Source organism: Chelonia mydas, chromosome 4 (genome assembly GCF_015237465.2).
Source record: "Chelonia mydas isolate rCheMyd1 chromosome 4, rCheMyd1.pri.v2, whole genome shotgun sequence".
In the NCBI taxonomy this organism is placed as follows: Eukaryota; Metazoa; Chordata; order Testudines; family Cheloniidae; genus Chelonia; species Chelonia mydas.
This window is the reverse complement of record NC_057852.1, coordinates 51,216,083-51,241,503: the sequence shown is the minus strand read 5'-3', so window position 1 is coordinate 51,241,503 and position 25,421 is coordinate 51,216,083. Positions and strand designations below refer to the sequence as shown.

At 41.1% G+C, this 25,421-nt stretch overlaps 1 protein-coding gene across 2 annotated transcripts in view; it reads left to right on the top strand.

The window, feature by feature from the left end:
- Nucleotides 1-1,277: 1,277 nt before the first annotated feature.
- The window catches only part of SLC7A11 (solute carrier family 7 member 11), an 80,458-nt gene continuing 56,314 nt past the window's right edge, over nt 1,278-25,421 (top strand). The window contains exons 1-4 of one of the 2 annotated variants that reach the window (XM_037897213.2): nt 1,278-1,881; nt 4,873-4,999; nt 9,659-9,774; nt 18,878-19,003. In XM_037897213.2, the coding sequence (XP_037753141.1) occupies nt 1,605-1,881; nt 4,873-4,999; nt 9,659-9,774; nt 18,878-19,003 (646 nt within the window). In that variant the 5' untranslated portion in view covers nt 1,278-1,604. The remainder of the gene's footprint in view (nt 1,882-4,872; nt 5,000-9,658; nt 9,775-18,877; nt 19,004-25,421) is intronic. The other variant, XM_007063729.4, reaches the window with a different exon arrangement.

Sequence of the window (25,421 nt, the reverse complement as noted above, 5' to 3'; positions counted from 1 at the left end):
AGCATGCAAGGCAATAACTACTTCTCATTATGCTGATTGACCCCAAAGCCATGAGCAGCTGCAGTGGTTATGCTACATAGGATTTTTTTCCTTTGGCATATACTGTACGGGCTGTCCCGTGATGAGGTTGTAAGTGCTCAAGGACTATGGATTTTTTTATGAAAGCTTCTTTTTTATTTTACTTTACTTTACTGTTTTGGTTTGAAATCAAGTAACTAGGCTGAATTAGCAAGAAATCTAAGTACAGATTAGTTCATCCGCTCAGGAAAGCACAACTGCTGGAGTGGCCAAACTTACTGACCCTCCAAGCTGCATATAATAGTCTTCAGAAGTTTGACAGCCACAACCCTCCCTGGAGGGCTAGACTCCCCTCTCTGCAGTACGGAAGTCCCTAGTCCCACCACCCCGCCGCAAGACAAAAGCCCCAAGCTCCCCTCGCTGAGTCTGTTAGGTGGAGAATAGAGGGATTGCAGGGGAGAGGGGCTCTGTGAGCCACACTTTAACTGTAAAAGAGACAAATGCGGCTCACGAGCCACAGTTTGGCCATGCCTGCACTATTGTGACATGCAAATCAGATGGTGTTTCTGGTTTCTGAGACATTGTGATGTGACGATTCAGTGCTCTGAAATGTTGATATCATTTGATCATATCTTAAAAGAATTTGCTGTAAATATTAGCAAGAGTGCTTACATGACTTGAAGGGGTATTTTCATTTGTGTGTTATTTACAAATACCCCAGAAACTCCGTACATGTGAGAGAATTACTGTACTGTGGAAATAACCTAGATTTTTCACTAGTCTGATTTGGTTGTTGGTAGGCAACACAAGGTAGCAAAAGGTTTATATGTAGTCTTTATGTAAAGGTATGTAGTCTTTGTCTACATTTCCAGGTAAGGGATAGATTTGGGAGAAACGAACCAACTAAAAAAGAAATGTTTAAACACACAAAACCTATATTAGTTTAAAAGACTTTTGGGGAAAAAAATTGGAATAGAACCAAAGGTGACACATCCTATTTGATTTTTTTTTTTCTTTCTGGCTAAAGAACTTTGTGTTTTAAATCAGGCTTGTGTGTCTCTCACTATGAGTTCCTTTAAATATATGGGAGTGTGTTGACAGTAATATACTACCTTCTGATTGGTTAAACTTTCTTTCAAGTGAGAGCTTTGTTCGTCCTAAGAAGCTCAAATCAGTTGTGCAACATGCTGTTACTATTTGAAAATGCTGAGTAATGCCAGAGCCTTTTCTTATGGCTGATGCAAACCTGGAGAATTTGCATCATCATTCAGCAGACTAATTTGGTATGACAGGAGCTTAAATACAAGTCCATGAGGAAGCTGAGCTGGTTTCCAATGAGAGGGCAGCACCGGCTAACAACGTGAAAGGACAGGTGTTACTAAGTAGTATTTATACAGCAGTGAATATTAAAATACACTTCAGAGTGTTATACCTGTGTGCAGGAGCAGCTTGAAAGGTAACAAAAGGCAGAGAAAGAGAGTGAGAGCAATTAGAAAGAGAGCACAAAGATTGAGGAGAGGAAACTTTGAGTGCTTGCCAGAAAGTTTTTTATTTCGTTTGTCTTGAGTGTGTGGTGGCACTGTAGCATGTTTAGGAAACCTGCTCTCTCCACAATCCCTAATGGAAGCTCTTTGCAGGAGCAATCTATTGGCAGGTTGCCCTCTCTGGACAGAAAAGAGCCAGCCCAAGAAGAAAAAGTGGCGCTGAAGAAGAAAGTAACTTTTTTGAGAGGGGTATCCATTATAATTGGCACTATCATTGGAGCAGGAATCTTCATCTCTCCCAAAGGGATCCTAAAGAACACAGGCAGTGTGGGAATGTCCTTGATTCTCTGGACGGTGTGTGGTATCCTCTCACTGTTTGGTAAGTTGGTGAAAGTTTATAATTGATCCTGGGGGGCAGCTGGTGGATTTTTCCCCCCTGCTATTGGATATCAAAGACCAATCTGATATGTGAGGACCAATAAGGCTACCAATATTTTTTGTTATTTGATAATGTCTGTAAATGGTACAGTACTATGCATTTGCCATTATCTCTTTCACAAGCATTGTGACACAAAACTGTACCTTTTAAAAAATATTATAAGACCAAATAATGTTTCTTATGAGTCCCTAAAGTAATAGGAGAGGAAGTATCCTTTGTTTCATTTGTGACTTTTTGTTCTAGCTGTAATGGTTCATTTACAGCACGCTTGCAAGGTGCTGGCTCTTGGGGATATGAGCCAATCAGTCTGAACACCTGTGAAATGTACAGACAGCTTGATCCAGTTCCCCACTGACTAGATTAAGCTCTGAATTGAATAGCTTCTGCTGGACAAAATATTTATTGGCAAGAGTGGGTGAGAGAAAACTTTGTTAGTTTTTTTCACTTTATTCACCAATTCACAATATCATTATGAAAGACCATGTCGCAAAAAGTTATGGAACTTAGCAGCTAACACTTACTAAGAGTGTTAGTTTTGACTGAGAGTTTTGACTGCTGCCGTAGATTTTCTGGCAGCCTACTTGTTTTCTGGCAGGTGGTCTTGAGAGCAAGCACTGAGTAACACACATCTGCTTAAGACCATGTAAATGTCACCCTGTGTAAACTGGTTGTGGACTTAAAAGAGGCATCATCTCTTAAGAAGGAACATAAGGCCCTAGCTAAATGTACAGTTGAAGAAAGTTAGGATCAATTTTGATCAGAAGCTAAACTTCTTATTTTGATGCCAAAGTCCCATGCACAACAAAAATCTACTGTGGAACTTTGGAGGTTCTGCCTTGACCGAAATCCTCCTCTACAAGTGAAGTGAGAGCTGACACATAACTTGGAACCTAGTTAGGAGACGCTGGGTTTTAGATTAAACTAGAGATAGAACTCGCCTCAACATAGCACTGTACATTTTAATTTAGGTGAGTGTTATATGAGCAAGTGATTAAAGTGTAGTAAATTATGGAGATTTCCCCTACACTACATACTGTGATAAAATCTTATACAAAGTTCACCTATTTGATCAGTGAGGGTCTCTGTGAAACATGTATTGCAACATTACAGTAGTTACCTCAGACTGATTCTATATTGTATCTCTCCAGATGCACTTGGCAAGAGAAAATCTGCCCAATGGGTTCATTAAATGTGACTCTAAGTAGATTATCAGGTACCCTGAATAATCTTAAATAAAATTTACCCAACTTTATCTACCAAAGAAATGAGATATGCCTGATATTCTTCATTAAAATGTATGATTTAATGGGCTGCTGTCAGAATAAGAACAGAATGGAAGCCCTTTGAATTACAAATCCATCTCTAAATGATGTATTATTTGGTGGTTTTTGTATTGCAATAGCTATAGCAGATGTATGCATGTCTCTGCATAACCCTGGACATTTAAGGTGCTGTATGTTGGTTTTTTGACAAATGTGCTTTATATCTTATAATTACAGTGGCATAAATTAATTAGGGAACACATAATTGATAACTGCATATATTTTATTGATCATAACACTAGACACCATATCACTTTATCATTGATTCCCAAAGGTTGCTCAAACACTGTGCACACACTAATGAATGGGTTGACTGCATTTGTTAGTGCTGGTAAATCTCTCCTTGCCTGATGCTGTCCATATACGGAGGTGAGAATCTATTGGCTTTGTAATTGTGTGATGGCCTATTAAACACCCCAGCAGACACAAAGACTGGAGGGATGGTACATGGCTAAGAATATTTAATACAGGTCCATTGTTTTTCTAGCATGCTGCTCCATAAGGCTGAGGATGCATATTGTGTATGTGGCTACCTCAGGGAGCTTTCTGAGGGTCATCATTGTGCTGTACAGTCCCTCCACAGTGGACTAAATGACTTTTGCATGACCAGACCTCCTAAAGTAATAACACAACACTGGTTTTCTTTTTATTTGATCCAGTGTAAACATATTGAAGAATGAAAGATTCCTCTTACTAGGGAAATGTGAAGTCATCTGGCAATACAGAAACCCATGAAGCTTCCCAGAGCTAGGAAGAAATGCAGTAATGTGCAAGCACTGAACAACTTAATTTGAGGAGTGGGGGTGGCGCTAGTACACAACACATCAATAGTCCTGGAGAGTGAAGTCTTGAATCAACAGTGCACACTTCCTGACATTGCTCCATCAATGTGCCTCAAAACTAGCAGTGAATGTGTAGTACAGTTTCCAGGCCCTTGTAATCTCAGCAGAGACTAAACCGATGATATTTCCTAGTGACAAGGCTTTGAATATGTCTACTTTTGAAGCTGTGGGGGGATTCCCAAGAGATGTACTAGCTAGAATGCTAACAACCAAATGTAGCCACAGCAGAATGAACGTTGGGAGGGGCTCATTGTCAAAGATCTCGTTCCCTCCCATTGCTTGTTCTGCCATGGCTATACTCTGTTTTTAGCGTGCTAGCTTGATGAGACCTAGTATGAGTATGTGTCCTTGAGCTGGGAATCACCCACCCCTCTCCAAGTGTAGACACACCTTTTGTCATTGTTTGGTAGGTAGCCAGACAAGCTAGCATGACAAAGCACTTTCATCTGTCTGTTTGCTAGATCTGGTTGAGTAATGAGAAACTGTATTAGCAAATTACCTATTCAGTGGGTTACAGAAAAATGTAATTGAATAAATTACACACAAATATTTGGCCACTTACAGGGCTAACTGAACTAATGCAAAATGTATTTACAAATAACTTATTTGAAGAAATATGTCAAAACTTGTCAGAAATAATTACTCAGTAAATAACTTGCTCTATTGTTTAGTCTGTTCCTAATGCTCATGTATCACAAAAGTTTTGAATAAACATTATTGGTTATGTCTTATGATACAACATTTCAATTTTAAATACATTTCCATAGGTGCACTGTGCTATGCTGAATTGGGAACATGTATCAAGAAATCCGGTGGCCACTACACTTATATCCTAGAGGCGTTTGGCCCGTTACCGGCTTTTGTTAGAGTCTGGGTGGAACTGCTTATAATACGGTAAGTGTGCTGAGGGTTCTATTTACCTTCTCTGTCCACTGTCAATGCAGTTTCAAATACAAAGAGAAACCTCAGATATGAGGGGGACAGAAATGTGTATGGTGCGGTTTTTTTGGTTATTTTTTTAAAAATATTTCTGCTGCAGGACACTTACTGGTTCTATTTCGTTTGCCAGCACTGATTATTTGGTTTCAAGATATTTTTAAGAAAAATGATTTAAAATGGACTGGTTTTCATAAAAATTCAGCAACTTGATTTCAATTCTTCTGCAAAGCCTGCCAGGCTCACTGATGTCACTAATAGTGCTGATACCCACACATCATATTTAAAAATACTCTAAAGGACCTACCTTTTGAACTTGCAGTGTATCATGTGTTGGCTGCCTACTTAGATTTGTGGAAGTGAACTCTGTCTTGGAATAATTGAGGAGGGATGCAAAGGTAGTTCTAAACTATCTTTCTACCTCCCTGAGGAGAGACAGGAATAGTCTCCTCGGGTATGTCTACACTACAGTGTAATCCAGGGTTATCGGAATTTGAGGTAGCAGACCCTGGTTTTGATAACCTAGGGGCTGAGCATCTACACTCATTTGTAACCCCAGGTTAGGAATTATTGAAACCTGGGTCCCAAAATGGGGCTTCAGTGCCTACCCAGCATTTTGCAAACCCGAGTCTAATTACCATCCCAAAATGTGTCCACTCTAGCCCTTTGTTCATGGTGCAGTTTGGGAAGACTTGACTCTTCACCAAACTTGACTGTTCAGAGGACAAAGGCAGTCAGCACGTGGAATTGTGAGATATTTTTGATGGACTCCTAGAACATGAGTCCAGTGGGGCTACATCTGCAATGCAAAGCAATAGGGCTAAATGCTGGGTCCCAGCTTGACTCAGGCTGGGATGTTCCACCACTGTGGGATCCTGAGACCCTGGGTCCAAGCCCTGGGTCAGCATGATTTGTGTGTAGAAGGAAGGGGGATTAGACTTGAGCCTGAGTTTGACCCCTGGGCTTACCCTGTGATGTAAACATATCACTAAAGTACTGTTCAGCTGGCCATGGCTCACCAGAGAACCATGTGCTCTGCTCATGCCCCTACATTTTCCCCCCTGTGAAGGTGTGGGAAATTTAGAGCTGGCTATGGCAGCTTTATAACACTTGGATATTACTCTAAAACAGGAGATTCCCCAGCTGCCCATGTAAAGCAGCTTTAAGTCTGTAAGTACTTAACTTGGGCCAAGAATCTGCCTTATTGTGTTGTTTTGTGACTTTTGCTACAGGTGTATATGCTGTTGGAGCCTTAAAGTATAATATATATATGTGTCTTTATGTCAAACCAAACCCACAATTTTAATCAGTTAAATCAGTTATCATATTCAAATTGATTATAGTAAGTTAGTCCCTTGAAATCTATTTGAACTATTTCTGTGAGTAGCTCAATCTATCTATATAGTTATGACAATTCACCTACATAAAATAAATGTAGGTCATTTGAAATCTGCCTGGCCTTAGTAAGACTCACTTCCTCTCATGCAGCAAGCTAATCACAGTGCACATGCTTTATTTGACCTCACTTCCATACTTCCATAAAAATGGGCAAGGATCCAAATTCTAGTACAGACTGAGTTGGCTAAAAGCAATAATAATGCTAAGTCACTCTGAACCCAAAGTTTGTTTAAAATGTGTCAACATCCTGGTGATGTCACGAGAACGTTCATTATCGTCATAGCCTGTCCCACACCCAAATAAATATAAACTGTGCATGAGAATAAAGTCAAACCATCCTTGAATCAGGAATTCTCAGAAATAACTATGGGGGCTTACTTGTTATAACTTGTAGTTATCAGAACTACATTGCTGAAATTCTGTGTAGAGTTTTATTTCTGACTCCTATGGCTGTGAACGAATTGGTTGTTATTGTAGAAAGAATTAGCCACCCAATATGTATTTATGTTCTAAGGAGTGACTTCTAAGGAGTCAGAAAAGTTACACACACATTCCTCAGCTGTGCCCTTTTTCCTCTGAAAGTCTGCAGGGTTGTGAAAACCACAGACTAGTGGAGCAGCCACAATAAAGAATAAACATTTCCTGCTCCCATATATCATTTCAGCCACAGTATTACAAATCCAAGGGACATTTCAATTCTGTGTGATATGGATTAAACTGTGCTAGCAACGGTTATGTTTAAATGTGACTTTCACATGCACTTTCTCTAACCAGTGCATTCAGGGATATTTTCCCCTCCTCCCCCCACCCCGAGAACCATGTTAGACCTGTGTTATAAAGCCATGTCAGGAAAAAATACTACTTTCTACACAGGTCAGGGAAATCATGCTAGTAACACCCACAATGTTTAAACATGGTGGTTGCTAACAGGGCTTAAACCATAGGTTGGACAATGGCATACTGCAACCTATTTAGAGCTACGGGATGCGCTGGTGGTAATTTTCCTACTTCTATCCGCACACAGTCAGCTACTATCCCTTGTTTGCAAGGGATACATTCTCTTTCTACCTATTACTGAAAGCAAGAGAAGTGCACAAAGTGTATGTACTTTGCCAACTTTTCTTCACATTTGCAATACAATGCAAAGTGTATTGTTACTTTGACCCTCTGCTCTCTTATTTGTGGCCTGCAGCTGTTAGCACAATCCACAGAAAAATGAGAGCATATAAATGCTCATTAAGCCACAGTATTTATTGCAGGCACAATTTAGGAAAAGCAGGGATGTAAAAATTATAGTGGTGCAGCTAACATTCACTCTGTCTTTAAGAGAATTACAAAGAGGTCTGTGTGAAAAAGATTAGGTAAGGCTCTGGAAGAGAGCACTGGAATTGAAGAAGGAAGTTGTGTGTGGATACTCAAAAGATCTGGTCTGATGGTTGATCTATAGCTGTACAAACAACCTGATGCAAACTTACTCCTGTGTAAATTAGAAGTAACTCAGTTGAAGTTAATAGAGTGACATGTACATGAGAAGAGAATCAGGCCCTGAGTGTCTGCTAAGCCATTAAACCCACATGTATGAGGGTGGGTGCTGGAGCAGTAAATGTGTACAAGAAGCAACCCTCCCTTAACCAGCACAGAACCTTTGTTAACAAGATAGTTTTGGCATTTGCTTGCTGGCAGTTTGATCCAGCACAATCTGTGATATTGTGTCTGAGTCACAACACTGAGAAAATATTTTTCTTTTCAGAGATGCAGCTCCCTTGTGGAATTTAACAGACAATAATAACCTCTCAATAGAATTTTTAAATTGTCTCATAAAATTTTATGGCAGGGATAATAGCTATTACATTCTAAAGGATGGTTTAAATCCCATAGACAGACTATTATTCTCTGTTTAAATTCTAGAGATTTTTACAGCAATTTCAATACAGTCTTGTTTAATTTCTGTTGGTTTCACCATTGTTATATTCTATAAGGTCTTTCTGTAAAGATACTCTGGTAAGGATTGTTGAACAAGTTTAAATACAGAATTACCTAAACTTTCATCTATCCCCTGGACTGAACCAGACATTTACTGAACTTTGAATAAAAAGTATACTTAACTTTTTCTTTTGTTTGAATTTGCAAGCACTTTTGCACTTCCTGGTTTTGACCACAAGAGGAAATAAAAATACTATAATATTAATCTGTATGGGCTGGGCCTTCTCCAGGGGAATCAGATCAAAGGTATCCCGGGCCCTTAGCTCCTTATTGTTTGTAACTAGGTGATGGAAGCACAAATAGCTGTCTGAGCAGGTAGAAATGATATTTCCGGAAACAGAATTCCTGGAACTCCACTAATGTAGGCAACATGACTACATCTAACCTAGAGTAACAGGGCAAACTGGTGTCAAAACCTGGGTTAATGCTAAGGCCTCTGGTTAACTTTCTCCCTTGTCTTAAAAAGAAGAGGAGGCATATCCCTTATTAAGCTGGTATATTGATGTGAGCTATCTCCTGCTCTTGAAATCACCTCACCCATCTCTGTAATATGTACTTTCTTTCTGCACATTTCATTGTGCAATAAGTGCTCTCTCACTTTCTTTGGGGAATATTCCCCAGTGTTGAAAGGGACCTGAAGCTTTTGACCAGGACAGGAAGCAGAAATGATTTACAGAAGCCTATTTACAGTTACAGTTTAGCGACACAGCTTAATCCCAATTAAATACGCTAGGACTTTGATATAGGTGTTGGATATTTTTAGGATGCTTATCTGAATAAAGCAGAATCTCTAAACTTTGAAATTCTCTTGTGAAGAATGAGATGCATGCAAACATTAAAATTCTATCCACATGAACTTCTATAAAGTTGGATTTAAATACCAGTTATTATCTGGTACCTGATCCAATTTGATTTAAAGAGAATGAATAAAGGACTGTGTCCATAAATCTCCAGTGCATGTCATTTCTGACTGTGCTACAACAGGTAAGTCATAAGTCAGCCTATGCTGATAAAAGTCATGATGATAGTTTAGTAGCACCTGAGCAAAGCATAAATGATTATGTACTCCTGAGATCCTCCACTATATTCAGACACTATGGTTTTACACAGCTATGAAGGACACAACACAGTTAAATTTATCTCAGTTTTGTGATAATGAAGATGATCCTGTGTGAACATTGTTTATCCACTGGTGTAGATTAACCATCATTTCTTGATTCTTTCTGTTTACCTTAGCCCTGCTGCCACAGCAGTGATATCCTTGGCATTTGGACGCTATATTTTGGAACCATTTTTTATCCAATGTGAAATTCCAGACCTAGCAATTAAGCTTATTACAGCTGTTGGCATCAGTAAGTATCAAATTTAAATTTTGGAGAAAGGTGAAGGTGATGTTAAAGTAGAAAATAATTAAAATAAGTCAGACATTGAATAGGTAGTGCCTTGATGTGAACCATTACAGAATTACTGTGCATTCTGGGGGTGGGTCTCTCAGTCGCTCCTCTTGGAACTGTTTCATGTTGTATAAATAATTAAATATTAATTGTATGCAGTGGTGTTGTAGCCATGTTGGTCCCAGGATATTGGAGAGACAAGGTGGAAGAGGTAATATCTTTTATTGGACCAACTTCTGTTGGTGAGTGAGACAAGCTTTCGAGCTCACACAGAGCTGTACTTCAGGTTTATTTATTAACATATGGGAGATGCAGGTTCAAGTCTTGGGTAAGTGCCCTAACCATCAGGCTATAGCAGTGATGGGCAAACTACGGGCCACATCTGCCCCACCAGCCGTTTTAATCCGGCCTTCAAGCTCCTGCTGGCGAGGAAAGTCTGGGGCTTGCCCTGCTTTGGCGCTCCAGCCTGGGTGCAGTGTCAGTGGCTGCGCGGCTTCTGGAAGCAGCGGCATATCCCCCTCCAGCTTCTATGCAGAGGGTAGCGTGAGGGCTCCACTCCGCATGGTGCCCCCGCCCCAAGCGCCGCCCCAGCAGCGCCCATTGGCCAGGAACCATGGCCAATGGGAGCTTCAGGGATGGCAGCTGTGGATGGGGCAGTGTGTAGCAGAGCTCCCTGGCCATATCTCTGCGTAGGAGCCAGAGGGGGGACATGCTGCTGCTGCTTCTGGGAGCTACTTGAGGTAAGCACCGCCCCGAGCCTGCAGCCCTGAGCCACACCCCTCCGTGCCCCAACCCCCTGTCACAGACCTGATCCCGCTCCTGCCCTCTCTCTGTCCACTGAATATTTAATTAATTACACAAACTGGAACAGCTGCAAGAGGAGAGATTGAGAAAGACTCACCCCAGAATACCCAGTAGCCTGGCAGTCAGGACAGAGCAGGGACTTGAAGCCTCATCAGTGGTGAGTGCCCTAACCAACAGGCTCTTCTGGGGAGGGTCTCTCAAGCTCATTTTTCCTGGTGAAAAACTTTGGGACAAAACTGAAGCCTTTCAATATGGAACAGGACATTTTTTGAAATCTCAAAGGTTTTTGGGACAGGAAAACCATTTCCTGCCCAGGTCTAGCCAGTATTTCAGTAAGCTATGAACCCAACCATCTCTTATCACAGTGGGTGCAGAGCAGTGTAGGTATTAATGCATAGCACTGACACAAACACAATAGGAACAGCCCCTCTTAGTCTTTTTTCCTATTATTCAGCTGGCACATAGGTAGCCCCTACATTGCAGTGTTCTGTTTACTTCTGGTGGAATGAGGTTGGCAGTTCCTTAGGAACAGTGCTCTTTTTAATTTGGGCAGCACATATATTTGAAACAATATAAAAGGAATGAAAAAGGAGTTCAGACAAAACAGTGTAAAAAGTCACACAGGAAGATACTTTTGTTTTGCACAGGTAATTGAATCCGATGACTTTTTATTTATATAGGGAGATACATTGAACTTCCAGTCTCCAGTATAAAGAAACAAGTTATTTGTAGAAGTGTTTGTCCACCAGTATTAAAAAAAAAATCAATATCTGACTACATTTACTTCTATTTTAATTATGCAGAAACCATATGAGTAATTAAATTAAGGTCTTGAGTTTTTGAGGTTAATGACTTCTTTTATAATTACATCTGCCTAAAATATTTCAGGAAAAGATAAGGGTAAGACAGATGTTCAAGAACTTCAAGGTCACTGAGACAGAAGGAACATTATGGGGTGACTCCATTAAAGTGTTTTGTTAAGTGCCTGTAATTCTAGCACCAAGAATGAACAATTTAAAATCGTATTTTTATTACTTTTAATTTAATTGAAAATCTGTCTGATAAGCCAGGATTTCACAAAATAATTAAGCAAAGAAGCAGCATGGCAGGAGGGTGGAGTTATCCTGAAATAATGATGCCCTGAGGGGAGTTTGGAGTCAACAGCAAATTGTTGCTATGGTGACCAAAAGAGAGTTTGTGCAGAGCAGGTAGGATGAGTTACTGCCTCACTGAAACTAGAGATTCCTGGAGAAAGTCTTGTAAATATGACCAACAAAGATGTCAAGGGAAACACTGATGGATGACGTTTAGTGTTTACTTTTCTGTAATGATGTAGCATTTTGTGTATTGTATCAGATAGTGCACATATATCCAGGGATCTGAAAGTCTGACTGTGACTCTTATATGAGCAGAATTATCTAGTGTATTTATTATTAGTAGTAATAGTAGTAGTATGGTTGTATACAAAGTTCCCCATCCAGACTGGAGTCTTTGTTTCCTTTCAAGGGTTTGATATAGCCAAAGTCAAACTGCAAGTCAGCTACCTTATCTCTTGCCTTCTCACCCACTTCTGTGTCTCTTCTTTCTGTCTGCCGCCATGGCTGATTATGCAGAATGATAAGACTGCTCTTTGCAGCTCTCTGGCTCACCCAAGTTATCTTTATTATCTCAGATGGGAATAAAGTAATGGGAAGCATCATGGAACTATGTGTTAGTAATACGAGAGATTTTGTTCTGTAGCCTTACCATCTTGCTCTGTGATCTTCTCAGCAAGCAAGATTTACAAGATGATAAGGGTTGGGCTGGATTAGTATTTGGATGGGAACATTCCCAGAAAAGTCCACAATTATGTTAATGGTTCAGAAAGTGAGGTAGTTCCCTTTAGAGCAGTACTAAAACTGTGTTCCTATATTGTGTTGGGGGCACCGTGCTGCTGCAGTTGCCATATTTCAGATGAGAGCTAAAGCTGAGCTCCTGGACAATGTATCAATTTTAAAATTCCATTATTTATTTATGTATTTATTTATTTTATAGCTCCAAAGAGCATGCTAGACACAAAATACCTCCTGTAGTCATACCAAACCTTAGCAATTTTGGGCATATTTTGGAAGCAAATTACTTGTATCTACCAACGTAATCAATTACTGCCCACCGTTATCAGGCCTCTATGCGCAGGGCCAGCCTAAGGATTTTAGTGATGTTAGTGAGACAATTCTTTGGGAGTACACCGCAAATGTAACCAATTCATTATATATAAAAAGTGAATGTATGGGGGATAATCTTTAGATTCTTCTCTGGCTCTACCCTAGTCGTCTGCTACAGAAGTGGAACCCAGCTGTCTCTTCCTTTCAAACTTAGCAATAATTTTATGTCAATTTGTGTTTTTCATGTTGACCGTTGCAAGGAGGAGGGCTAGAAAAATACTTTTTCTTCTTAAATGAAAGCTGAGAGTCTCCTTCACGTTTGTATTTCCCCCAAATCACAGGTCCCTTGGCTGCAGACTTTGCAGGGCCAAAAGGCCTATATTACATGCAGTTTCAATTCTAGCACAATCAGAGAGCGAGAAAGTGCTATATACACACAGTGCATAGTGGTCTGTGTGTGTGTGTGTATGTATATATATAATGCATTCTTTGGGATAAATTACACTACATACGTGTATTGAATTGTATTATTACTATGTAACCTGAGTAGAAATGGCCCAGTTTATACTGTATATGCAATCACTTCACTTCGTCTCCATATCAGATGAGCAGCTAAAGAGGCTTCAGATATAGAAAGCTATGAGTCTGAGAACAGATCAATTGCTCATGTATGATTTAAGGGTTTTTAATTTGCTTATGTGTATTTTGTGGCTACTCCTAGTATTTGACACCCTAGAGAGGACTCAAATTTCCCTTGTCTTTGAGTTTTGCCCCATCATCAAATACCCCAGATATAGACCCCTTCCTAAACACTAGTAATATTGTTCTGGGAATGGCAGCCAATGGGAGCTGCAGGGCTGGTGCCTCAAGGCAGGGACAGCACGCAGAACCCCTGGCATCTCCACCTAGGAGTTAGAGGGACATGCCAGCTGCTTTTGGGGAGCTCCCCCCCCCCCGCCTCAGGTAAGCACCGCTCTGCACCCCAACCCCCAGCCTTGAGCCCCCATCCACATCCAAACTGCCCCAGCAGTGGCCGTGTGACTGGCCCAGGGGCTGCCTGATCTACTTGGGTAGCCCTGGAGCCAGCTGGACTGGCCGCTGCAGAGGTCACGGAAAGACATAGAATCTGTGACTTCCGAGATCTCTGTGACAGACACGCAGCCTTAGTTATGACTAAATCAGTCCCTTTGGCAGATAGGCAGCTTAAATAAAGACTTTTCTTGGCTGGGCTGCTTTTGTATTCCAGATCAAGATTTAGGCCTTCTCTGCCTCCTTTTCAATTGGTGCACACAGATGTGCAAATAGCAACGTATTTAGGCTAATGTGGGCTGTTTCTTCTCACAAGCACTTAGGCCATAAAAGCCTGACAAGCTGGTGTAGGTGGCTCCCTTTTGTTCCCTACTCTATCAGTGGAAAATAGGCCAGGATCTAACTCTACTACTGCTCTCCTGTTGGCTTTTATTATTTTATTATACTTTTTATAGCGATGACAGTGTGAAGGATCAGATTGAGGCAAGCGATAGCTGACAAATGTCACCATCACATTTGATTGTATATTCACGCCATTTTTTTCACCCTCCATGGTCACCTACTGTGCCACAGGTGCCTGCTATACCGGGGCTGGCACTGCCTGCTTCTGCCATTCACTAGCATTACCTTGATCCTGTAGCATAGCCTCCGCAAACAGTGTATGGTGGTGTTCCTCAAGGTGTCTATGCCCTATGAACCCCCATGCCACAATTCATTGTCATGGTGGCAAATGACAGCAGGATCAATGCATGGATGCAAACCACTCTGATGCTGCATAATCACCCTTGATACAGCTTCTATCTTGATAATTGGCACAGTTGTTATATCCTCTTCCACATCCTGCTCAGGTATTCCTTCATGGCTTCTATTCTCCACTATCTTCTCCCTTCTCTCCTCTAAAATCACACTGCTGTTATAAAACACAGGTACAAAAACCACAGGTAGATAGACTTGTGCTAGCTTTGCTAAACCTAGTGTGCTAAAAATAGCAGTGTGGACATTGTGCCATGGGCAGTGGCTTGGACTGGTCACCTGAGCTCAGACCCAGGGGTCAGGTGGACTTTGAGGCACTGGCTAGCACTAGCCACCCAAGTCCACACTGCTACTTTTAGTGTACTAGCTCAAGCAACGCTAGTGTGAGTCTGTCTGTCCATGCTGAGAATCGCACCTCCTCACTGCAGTATAGATGTACTGTTAGGCTCGTGCAGATTGCCACTGACTTCACTCAGGCTCTGCAGTAGCATAAGTATCTTCTGTGCCTGAACAGATCTGCTTGCAACACTGGAATCATGCATGTTCAGTCTTTAATTGCATTTTTCTCTCTCTCTCTCTTCCTGTTCAACTGCAAACCCACAACTAAGCAGCCACAAAGTAGCTAACTACCCCATTTCTGGTTTTGCCTTGGCTGAGATCACAAGAAACATCTGTGAGTTTCGAATGTGGCCACAAACAGAGGAGATTGTGTTCAAGAAAACACGACCAACCTACGAATTTATGGCTTGTGCATGAGCTAAACCAGGAGGTACGTCTACACTGCAATAAAAAATCTGCAGTACTGAGTCTCAGACCCTGTGTCAGCTGACTTGAGCTCATGGGGCTGGTGTCACAGGGCTATAACGTTGCAATGTAGATTTTCAGCCTTTGGCTGGAACCCAGGCTTGGAACCCCTCCTTGCTTGAGACCCCCCAGTGAATGTCTACACTGCAACTTTGTATCCCTGTGGCCCGAGCCCTGCAAGCCCAAGTCAGCTGACCTGGGCCAGCCACAGCCATACCACGGGTCTTTTATTGCAGTGTAGACATAACACGTGTGAATTGAAATTATCATTCTCTCAGCTCTAGTACTCACTAGTTGTTTGCTATCTGATAAAAATGTTACTTACTCTGTGCTGAGTTGTGTAACTGAATGTTCCTGGCATGGAACTTGAACTCTACATGAGCTGAATGTAAGGTTTACAATACTGAGCTGAACATTTCATCTTATATTTGTATTGTGCCCCCTGCCTGTGCTTTGTCTTGTGCAAGAGCCACAATACAAATATAAGCTGAAATTTCTAGAAAATATGAAATAAACCACTGAATAGCTCCTGGCTTTGGATTTCTTAGTGACTTACACAGTGCAGATATATTAGCTGTTTAAAATGTATTTTGGTGAATTTTCAATTAAATGCTTAAGGGTAGCTGCGAAAATTTACAATATAAAAGAGTATTTGATCAACAAACAAGTCAATCCAACATATGTAAGGATTTACGGCCTGATTCCAAACTCTGTTACTCCACTTTAGAACTGGAGGAACTTTTAACACTTAAATCAACTGAGTTATATCAGGTTTCAGAGTAGCAGCCGTGTTAGTCTGTATCCGCAAAAAGAAAAGGAGTACTTGAGGATTTGTTAGTCTCTAAGGTGCCACAAGTACTCCTTTTCTTTTTGAGTTATATCAGTGTCAATTGTCACCTAGGTGAATCAATCTCCCAGCACGTTATATGTGTTGCCAGGTCAATGTATGCGCACAAGAATTATAAAGCAAAACACAAAATATTCTGACTACAAGGAGATTTTGCAGAAGTCAGACACTTTTGTTTTTGTGGTAACCCAGAAGAGACTATCTCAGTTCTGAAGTACAGTAAAACCCTGCTCCGTTTTGCTGGTTAAGCATCACCCGAAGCCCTAGAGCTGACTTGTAAAGACACATGATGAAACAGCAGTTCTAGCATCTGGAGAGTCTGTACAGGGCCAGACCTGCAGCACCTGCATTCATATTTGCTAAGCTCCAAGTTTCAGGCTCTGGATGGGCACTCCTGAGTTGTGATTTTATAAATCCAGTGGTGTGTGAGATATTTGGTAATCCAGATAAACCAGGGCTCCTAAGAAGGCTTTGAAGTAAGGAAGCATTCTGATGTAAAGCTGATTCATTAGGCCCTCTAAATGGAAACAGAGAGAGGATCAATTGATAGGCTTGCACTGTCTCATTAACCCCTTTCTCCAGCAAGGGATTAAAAACTGTATTCTTCTTTTGGCTAGCAATAAGTATTTGTACTCTATAATTATTCATTTACTAATACTGCTTTATCTCCTCTCTTCCTATGGGCATATCATTACATAAGCTAGAATAACTGGGATAGAATTAGATGCTTCATTGTTCATCTTCTGTGTCAGTCATTAAGAACCGGAATGTACTTGCCCTGATGTGTTGTTCCTTGACTTTAGCAAAGCTTTTGACACGGTCTCCCACAGTATTCTTGACAGAAAGTTAATGAAGTATGGGCTGGATGAATGGACTATAAGGTGGATAGAAAGTTGGCTAGATTGTCGGGCTCAACGGGTAGTGATCAATGGCTCCATGTTTAGTTGGCAGCCAATATCAAGTGGAGTGCCCCAAGGGTCGGTCCTTGGGCCGGTTTTGTTCAATATCTTCATAAATGATCTGGAGGATGGTGTGGATTGCACCCTCAACAAGTTTGCAGATGACACTAAACTGGGAGGAGAGGTAGATACGCTGGAGGGTAGGGATAGGATACAGAGGGCCCTAGACAAATTAGAGGATTGGGCCAAAAGAAATCTGATGAGGTTCAACAAGGACAAGTGCAGAGTCCTGCACTTAGGACGGAAGAATCCCATGCACCGCTATAGACTAGGGACCGAATGGCTTGGCAGCAGTTCTGCAGAAAAGGACCTAGGGGTGACAGTGGACGAGAAGCTGGATATGAGTCAACAGTGTGCCCTTGTTGCCAAGAAGGCCAATGGCATTTTGGGATGTATATGTAGGGGCATTGCCAGCAGATTGAGGGACGTGATCGTTCCCCTCTAGTCGACATTGGTGAGGCCTCATCTGGAGTACTTTGTCCAGTTTTGGGTCCCACACTACAAGAAGAATGTGGAATAATTGGAAAGAGTCCAGCGGAGGGCAACAAAAATGATTAGGGGACTGGAACACATGACTTATGAGGAGAGGCTGAGGGAACTGGGATTGTTTAGTCTGCGGAAGAGAAGATTGAGGGGGGATTTGATAGCTGCTTTCAACTACCTGAAAGGGGGTTCCAAAGAGGATGGATCTAGACTGTTCTCATTGGTAGCTGATGACAGAACAAGGAGTAATGGTCTCAAGTTGCAGTGGGGGAGGTTTAGGTTGGATATTAGGAAAAACTTTTTCACTAGGAGGGTGGTGAAACACTGGAATGCGTTACCTAGGAAGGTGGTGGAATCTCCTTCCTTAGATATTTTTAAGGTCAGGCTTGACAAAGCCCTGGCTGGGATGATTTAGTTGGGGATTGGTCCTGCTTTGAGCAGGGGGTTGGACTAGATGACCTCCTGAGGTCCCTTCCAACCCTGATATTTTATGGTGGGTAGGGCACACAATTGGAGGTGAGGATGAAAGGATCCTTCTTTCCCCTTCTTCTGTCTTTGCATATGAGCTGGACACAGGCCCAAACTTGGCACTGGAGGACTGCAAGGCCTCTGTGCACCTAGCACCACCAACAGTGCTAGAATTCCCATAGATGGCTGGGAAGTTCCTTGCATACTAATCCCCTTGTGTCTGTTGTAATATGGTCCTAAAAGAGGATAAACAGTGAGAAGAAGAGTAAGTGGAAATAAAGGCAGAGATGAAGCAAGGGGCAAATTTATGCAGGGCCTAAGTGAGAGTGAGAAGCCTTCATTTTATTATTAATTAATGTTTTAAAAATGCAAATCTACAATCAAGCCAACATTAACACTGAGGCCCAGAGTGATGGGATGTGCAATTAACTTTTTAATCAAAAGCAGTGTTATATCAGCCCATCCATTACCAACAATTAACAATTCTGACACTGAGTAAGTGACGAGCTATAATTTGAGGTGGAAAGAGCTAGGCAGATAGTGAAGAGATTGATGGTTGGAGCAGTGGGACAGAAAGATGGGTTCAGCAGAGGCATTTAGCATAGGATGGGGAGGGGAAAGGTGAGGCGGTAACAGAAAAAGTTATTAGGATGTTTGTGTTTTCTTTCATGTGTAAGAACCCATCGTTCGGCATTGTTCAGTTTCTAGTTTACGATGCCTTCAGTGGGATAAGCACTTCTGTTTAATTTTCCCCTCTTCTTCTCTTGCAGCAGTGATAATGGTCCTGAATAGCATGAGTGTCAGTTGGAGTGCTCGCATCCAGATTTTCCTTACCTTTTGCAAGCTCATAGCAATTTTGATAATTATAGTCCCTGGAGTTATGCAGCTAATTAAAGGTATGAACTGAAAAGTAAATGCTTTTTAAATTATTTTTCTCTTCCTTCCCCCACCCTCACTGCCACCAAATACTGCCTATACCAGCAAAATCTCTTAATTAGTCTCTGCTTGTTTAACTTGAGCTCCGTACTGTCATGCAATTGATTGGAAGTGGAACTACACTGGGATGAACTGGTATTTACAGCAGCATGCCAATGAGAGTATTGAGTCTAGATCCAGCATGTTAAATTAAGAAGCACAGAATTGCTCCTTTCAGTATCCAAACTTTTATTTGAAGTGAAAACTCTCTGTAGAAAGGACAGAATCAGTTTTAATGGCAGATGGGCATGTCTTGTTCCTCTAAATGTTTTAATAAATTGGACATTAAGAATCGTCTGGCCTAGATAATTTGTTTTTAACTGCATTAACGCTTAGCCCTGTTCACTACTATATGTTATGAATTAGCAACAGGAATGTTCAGGGTTTATAATTTTCACAACGTTATGAGCATATCAAAATGTGCACTGTAGCTCCCAAATGTTAAAATACTTGTGTTAAAATATTGTGGTGATGATTCATTGAATCTGCATGGGAGAAAGATGTAGTTCCTGATGTTGGCCTTTGCAGATATTTAAACTAGCAGACCTGCCCATATGTGATTGTATTTGATGCTCATGTACATGCACGTTACTGATACCAAGTGAAAGAATAAATATCAAACCAAGACAGCAGGGCTAATACAAACCCAGTGAAGGAAATCTGAAGAGTTCACAAGTCTCTCCATATTGTCATTGTTTAAATGTTACAGTAACAAAGCACAAAAAAGTCATTCAGAGTAGGGGAGACAGAAGAGCTGTTGATTTTAATAAGCTCATTGGTAGATCCTATCTGGCAAGAATTTCATATGCTATCAGTTCAGGAGGATACTTTTACAATAGCCTCAAACCTGAGTCAAAACCACAGTATGTCTGTCCATCATATCTGTCATGGCATCTCATGTATTCTCTTGTGGCTGTATAGTCCAATTTGTGAGGAGCAAGGTCTTGAGCAGATCTAGGAATGCTGCTGCAAAACTTGGCATGATGCTTGGCCCTTTTTTTCAATCCGCTTTTCACATCTGTCTTTCTCAGAATGTTTACAATATTTTTTGATAGTTACTCTCCATTCAGATCTGTCGTTGGCTGTGTCTTCGAAGTCATCAATATTTACCTTCCTATGAGTTGATATTCTGCTTAAGGTCATCTTTGAAGCATTTATGTTGACTGCCTTTCCTATACTTTCCTAGTTCCAGCTCACCATAAAGAACTCTTTTGGGGGAATCTGTTACCACCCATTCTGATAATGTGACCCACCCATTCTCGCTGAGCTTTCATAATCATTACTTTGATGCTATTTGTTTCTTCTCTCTCAAGGATGTTGATATTTGACACTTTGTCTTGCCAGCAGAACTACAGAATAGAACAAAGACAATGTGTGTAAAAGCTTCCAAGTTGCTTGATGTGTCTGTAGTAAACTGTCCATGTTTCACATCCATATAAAAGGGTACTATCACTGCAGCATTGTATTATCAGTTCTGGCAACAGTTTGAAGGTAGGCTGGTTGAGTACACTATGGGAAAGTCTTCCAAAAGACTGGCTTGCCTTTGTATTCTGTTTGATATTTCTTGACCCAGGGAACGATCATCTGAGATACTACTGCCAAGATATGTAAAGTTACTGCCATTCTTTAGTTTTGTACCAGTGATGCTGATGTTTGGCTTAGTGGTTGCTGGGGCTGGTTGGAAGAGGACTTCATTTTTTTCCAGGCTGATGATGTGTCCAAACTGTTTAGTTGCTTCTGAGAACCTCTCAAGGATGAGCTGGAGGTCACTTTCACTGTGACTAAGTAGAACACAAACATCTGCAAAGAGAGCTTCACAAATGAGTTCCTCAGGGACTTTTGTCTTTGCAGCAAGTCTTCAGAGATTGAAGAGTTCTCCATCAGTTATGTACCTTATGTATATGCCTTTTTGACAGCTATCATTTGCATAATTCAGAATGGCTTCAAAGAAGAGACCACAGAGTACTGGTGCCAGTATGCAGCTATGTTTCACCCTGTTAGATATGGGGAATGATTTAGAGAGGTCACCATCTGAGAGTTCTTGATCAGACATGTCTTCATGGAATTGACATATGGTGTTAATGAATTGGGCAGTCAAACTTTTCTAGAACTTTCCAGAGGCCATTTCTGTTCATACTGTCAAGCACTATTTTTAGATCTGTGAAGACAACATACAGTTCCATGTTTTGTTGAATGCATTTTTCCTGAATCTATCTCACAACAAAAATCATGTCTAAGGTGCAGTGTCCCAACCTAAATCCTCATTCGGTCTCTGATGGAAGCTTCTCTGACACTATTTCGACAAGCTGATGGAGCAAAATGAGAGCTGATGATATAATGCTATCAATTTTTTCCTTTGAGTTTTCCCTTAGTTTTTCTTGATGAAATGGATGTCTCAACTTTGCTATATTCAGTTGTGGTTTGATCTATTCCGTATTGTTTCAATGAGGGGCAATAATGTGTAAATTGAAAATGGTTCTGATCATACTGTGGTCAGTCCAACAGTTTGCTCCTCACATCGCTGTGGTGATCTTGATATCCCTGATGACTCTACCATGTAATGACATAGTCAGTCAGGTGCTTGGATCTTGGATGCATCAACAAAGTTTCATATTTGTCAGCTTGCCTGAAGATTGTGTCTGTAATAACAAACCCGTGTTCTGTACACTTGCTGAGGAGACCACACCTGTTAATTTTTCTCTTTTCCAACTCTGGCATTAAGGTCTACCAGACGTATGAGTTTGTCTTCACTGGATATAAATTTGTTTATGTCATCCAAATCAGAATAGAACTGTTCTTTTAATTATTCATGGCTGGAGCACAAGCATTGATAAGAGTCACAATATCATGAATTTCCAACAGAAAATTGTAGAGTAATTAGGTGTTTGTTTTTGCCCACAGGTAAGTATCTCGGTGATTTCAGGAGGCTATATTTAATGGCAAAACCAGCACCATCAATTGTCATCTTCTGCTGGTTTCCCTTTTCAAAAAAAGCTGTAGCCACCTTCTAGTTCATTACGGAGCCTTCATCTTCAGGTTTGGTTTTGCTGAGGGCAGCTATGTTGTTACTATTTCTAGCAGGTTTTCTTGCAACTAATGCTGTAGGTCTTTCAAATCTTGATGGGCTATCTTTGTCCATTACGGTCTGTATGTTCCATGTAACCACAGAGAGAGCTCTTGTTTTGTAGGAAAAACAAGAGAGATGTTACTGAACATCCTTGCTCCCCAGGATTCAAGGTTGAGCAACCAAAGTCCCAGGTCACCTGTGTAAAAGTTTGTGATTGTGACTCCAAGTGTTCAGCTACACCTGACACTTCACCACTCACCCATCGTTAGAGACTTTTTTTCTTAATGATTTGTGAGGTTTTTTAGGTGAGAAGTCTGTTGCATATGGGCAATCACACTCTTTGGGCTGCTGAAGTTGGAGAACAGTGACACTAAAGGTCACGATGACTGGGAACTACATAAGATGCAGGGGATAGTCATTGACCTCTTTTGTGCTTTATCAGGACTTATGTATTTCACAATACAATGATGCAGTGCCTTTTTAGAGGTTGGACCTAGAGGTTTCCTCCACTTGGTGCACCAAAGCAGATTTAACATGTTGAGGGTCATCAACACAGTAGTCATTCTATAAAGAACTTGATCCTGAATCCTGGGCAGCAAAAATGTTCAGCAATGCCCCAGGTGAATGAGAAGCCCTTTTACAGGACAGCAGTGCTCACCCTAGCAAGTGAAAGGGCTAGGAAAGGTGCTCTAATCATTGCCTGCCCAAATGTAATCTGAACAATTCATCACAACTGGTGGATCATCTGTAAAGGAGTCATTCTATAAGAGCTCAACAACACTGTTCCCCCCCACCACAAACACACACACTCACAGAACAGTGGATTCAGATTTTCTCAGGGCCATAGATGGCTCACTTTTTTAAAATTCTTGTTAGCCAGTGACTGTCTCTTAAACAAAAGTTTCCCGCTCTGGGTCTCTGTCTAATCACTAGACAGATTCCTGATCTCATGTGTTTTGTTTTCTTCTTCACAGCTGCTCCTCCTCCTTCCTCTCACTTTCACATTAAAAAAATACTCTTTTTTTAAACTCATCTCTTAATATCCTTGTAGCGGACCAAATCCTGAGCTCCTCACTCAGGGCTAGATCCAATTACCCTTACTTATGTTGAGTAGAACCATTGATTTCCCCATGTGACCCACCCCCATCATTGGCTTCCCATGGTGCTTTTGTCTTGTGTGTCAAACCAGCTATGCTAAACTGTGTCCCCCTGAATCACTCCTTCTGTCCACGCTATCCTCTCACAGCCCCACATATGCTATCTGTCCACGCTATCCTCTCCCTCCATATGCTGTTAGTTAGGCTATCCACAGAATAAGGTACTTCTCATTGTGAGTGAGGCTGGCAGAATCTGGCTTTCAGTTTTTTTCAGTCATTACTCAGGCAAAACTCACATCAGCTTCAGTGACGTAATGGAATGCTAATTATTAAATTATTATACCATGTACTGTATTATACCATTCAGCCACTAGGTGGCGCTGTGTGAGAAAATACGTTATTTAAAGCTACCCTCAGCCATACCTGACAGAGTATTAAAGTATAAACACATCTAGTGTGTATAAGCAAGCGCTGTAGCCAGTCCATATCTGCTACAGGAACATGACAAGTGAGGAGTTTGAAATGAATAAAGACAGAGTGAAAACTGAGTAAGGAGTTCAGGATTTGTCCCTTTGATCATTAGGAAACTGAACAGAATTCTGCGTAGGCTTACAACTTCCTAGAAAATGTAGCACATAACAATGCGCTAGAGCTACACTGAACCTGGTAACATTATAGCAGAGAATGAGAGTAATTCTCATTGAGGGGAATTGCACAGATACACACATAAAGCTTGCTATTAGTTACAGCACACATTTGCAGCGCCAGTTTCCCCCAGCAGATTCGGTTACAATATTCCTGTCCCGATAGGATCGATGGATCTATAAGCAAACCTTTCTTTCTGTGTGCAAACTCTTCACTGCATCTTCCAAATGTGAATGTTTGTGAAGTGGGGAGTAGCAAAACCCTGCATTCCTGAGATATGAATGTACATGTGCCTACAGGGAAGAACTTGTTTTGTCAATTTCTCCCCTTCCCCATTATCTTCTTAAAATGAGCAGAAGTGCATTCAAAACAATCTGTACAGGAAATTGAGTAGGGAAAATCTTTAGAACAGTCTGTGGAAAAATATGAGCACACAGCCTATTACGATATGTCTGTAGTCACCTCCTGGGTACTATTTTCAATATGTTTACCCGCAAGTGTTTGGATAGATAGCTGTATAATTCTTGCTTAGTATAATGTGACTCATGGTTATGAATATTATGTGGTAGAAATCTACTGGATGCTAATAGCTTAAATGCTGGACAGATTTTAGATATCAATTCAGTTTTCCAAAAAATGCTGTTTATAAGTGAAATGCTGGCAGTGATCTTTGTGATTTAAATTTTAACATATAATTACAGAGAATAATTAGGAAAAATTAAGAGCCTAATTCTGTTCTCATTTGTGTTAGTGTAAATCAGGAATAGCTCCACTGAAGTGAGTGCAGTTACAGCACTGTGAGTGCACTCAGAATCAAGCCCAAGAAAGAAAATAGAATAAACACAGAAGATCAAATTCTGATGTTACATGACTGTGTGGACCTCCCATTGAAGCCTCTGAAAGCCTCCTGGAGCCAGTGGCAGAATTTGGCCTGAGCCAGACATTTCAAATCCAGAATTTGAACCTTCTCTTTCCCCCAATTGTCAGCTCGAGGGGGGGCGGGGCGGAGGAACTGCAACCAGATAGCAATTTATGCTGACTCCTATGTACTTATCAACCCCAAATTACCCACATTCAAAATCTAATTGGCTACAGAAAATAAATAGGCCTAAATTATACAAATAACTAACAATTGGACATAAAAATTAATTACACATCAACTATACAACTAGGGCAACCACATAAACAATGTGGCCCACCCTAATTGGTTGGTCTGTTCTAAAACACGGCCGTCAGACCAGATAAAAAGGACGAAGGCACGGGACTGTGTGTGTGTGTGTGTGTGTGTTTTCGGTCATAAGGCAAACCTGACCCACACCCCCTGAACTGAAGGGATGTGCACTTCTCAACTGTCTGTACCCGGCCAGTGCAGAAAACGGCCGACTGAAGGGTAACATATTTTTGGACGAATGCAGGGTAAGTCTACGGAGTAATAGAAGTCTGGTCGCTCAAGCCAAATTGATCACAGTCGTATCAATACTGTAGTATAAAATCAATAGGTGGCTAATGCTTAATAGCTTTGCATGCATT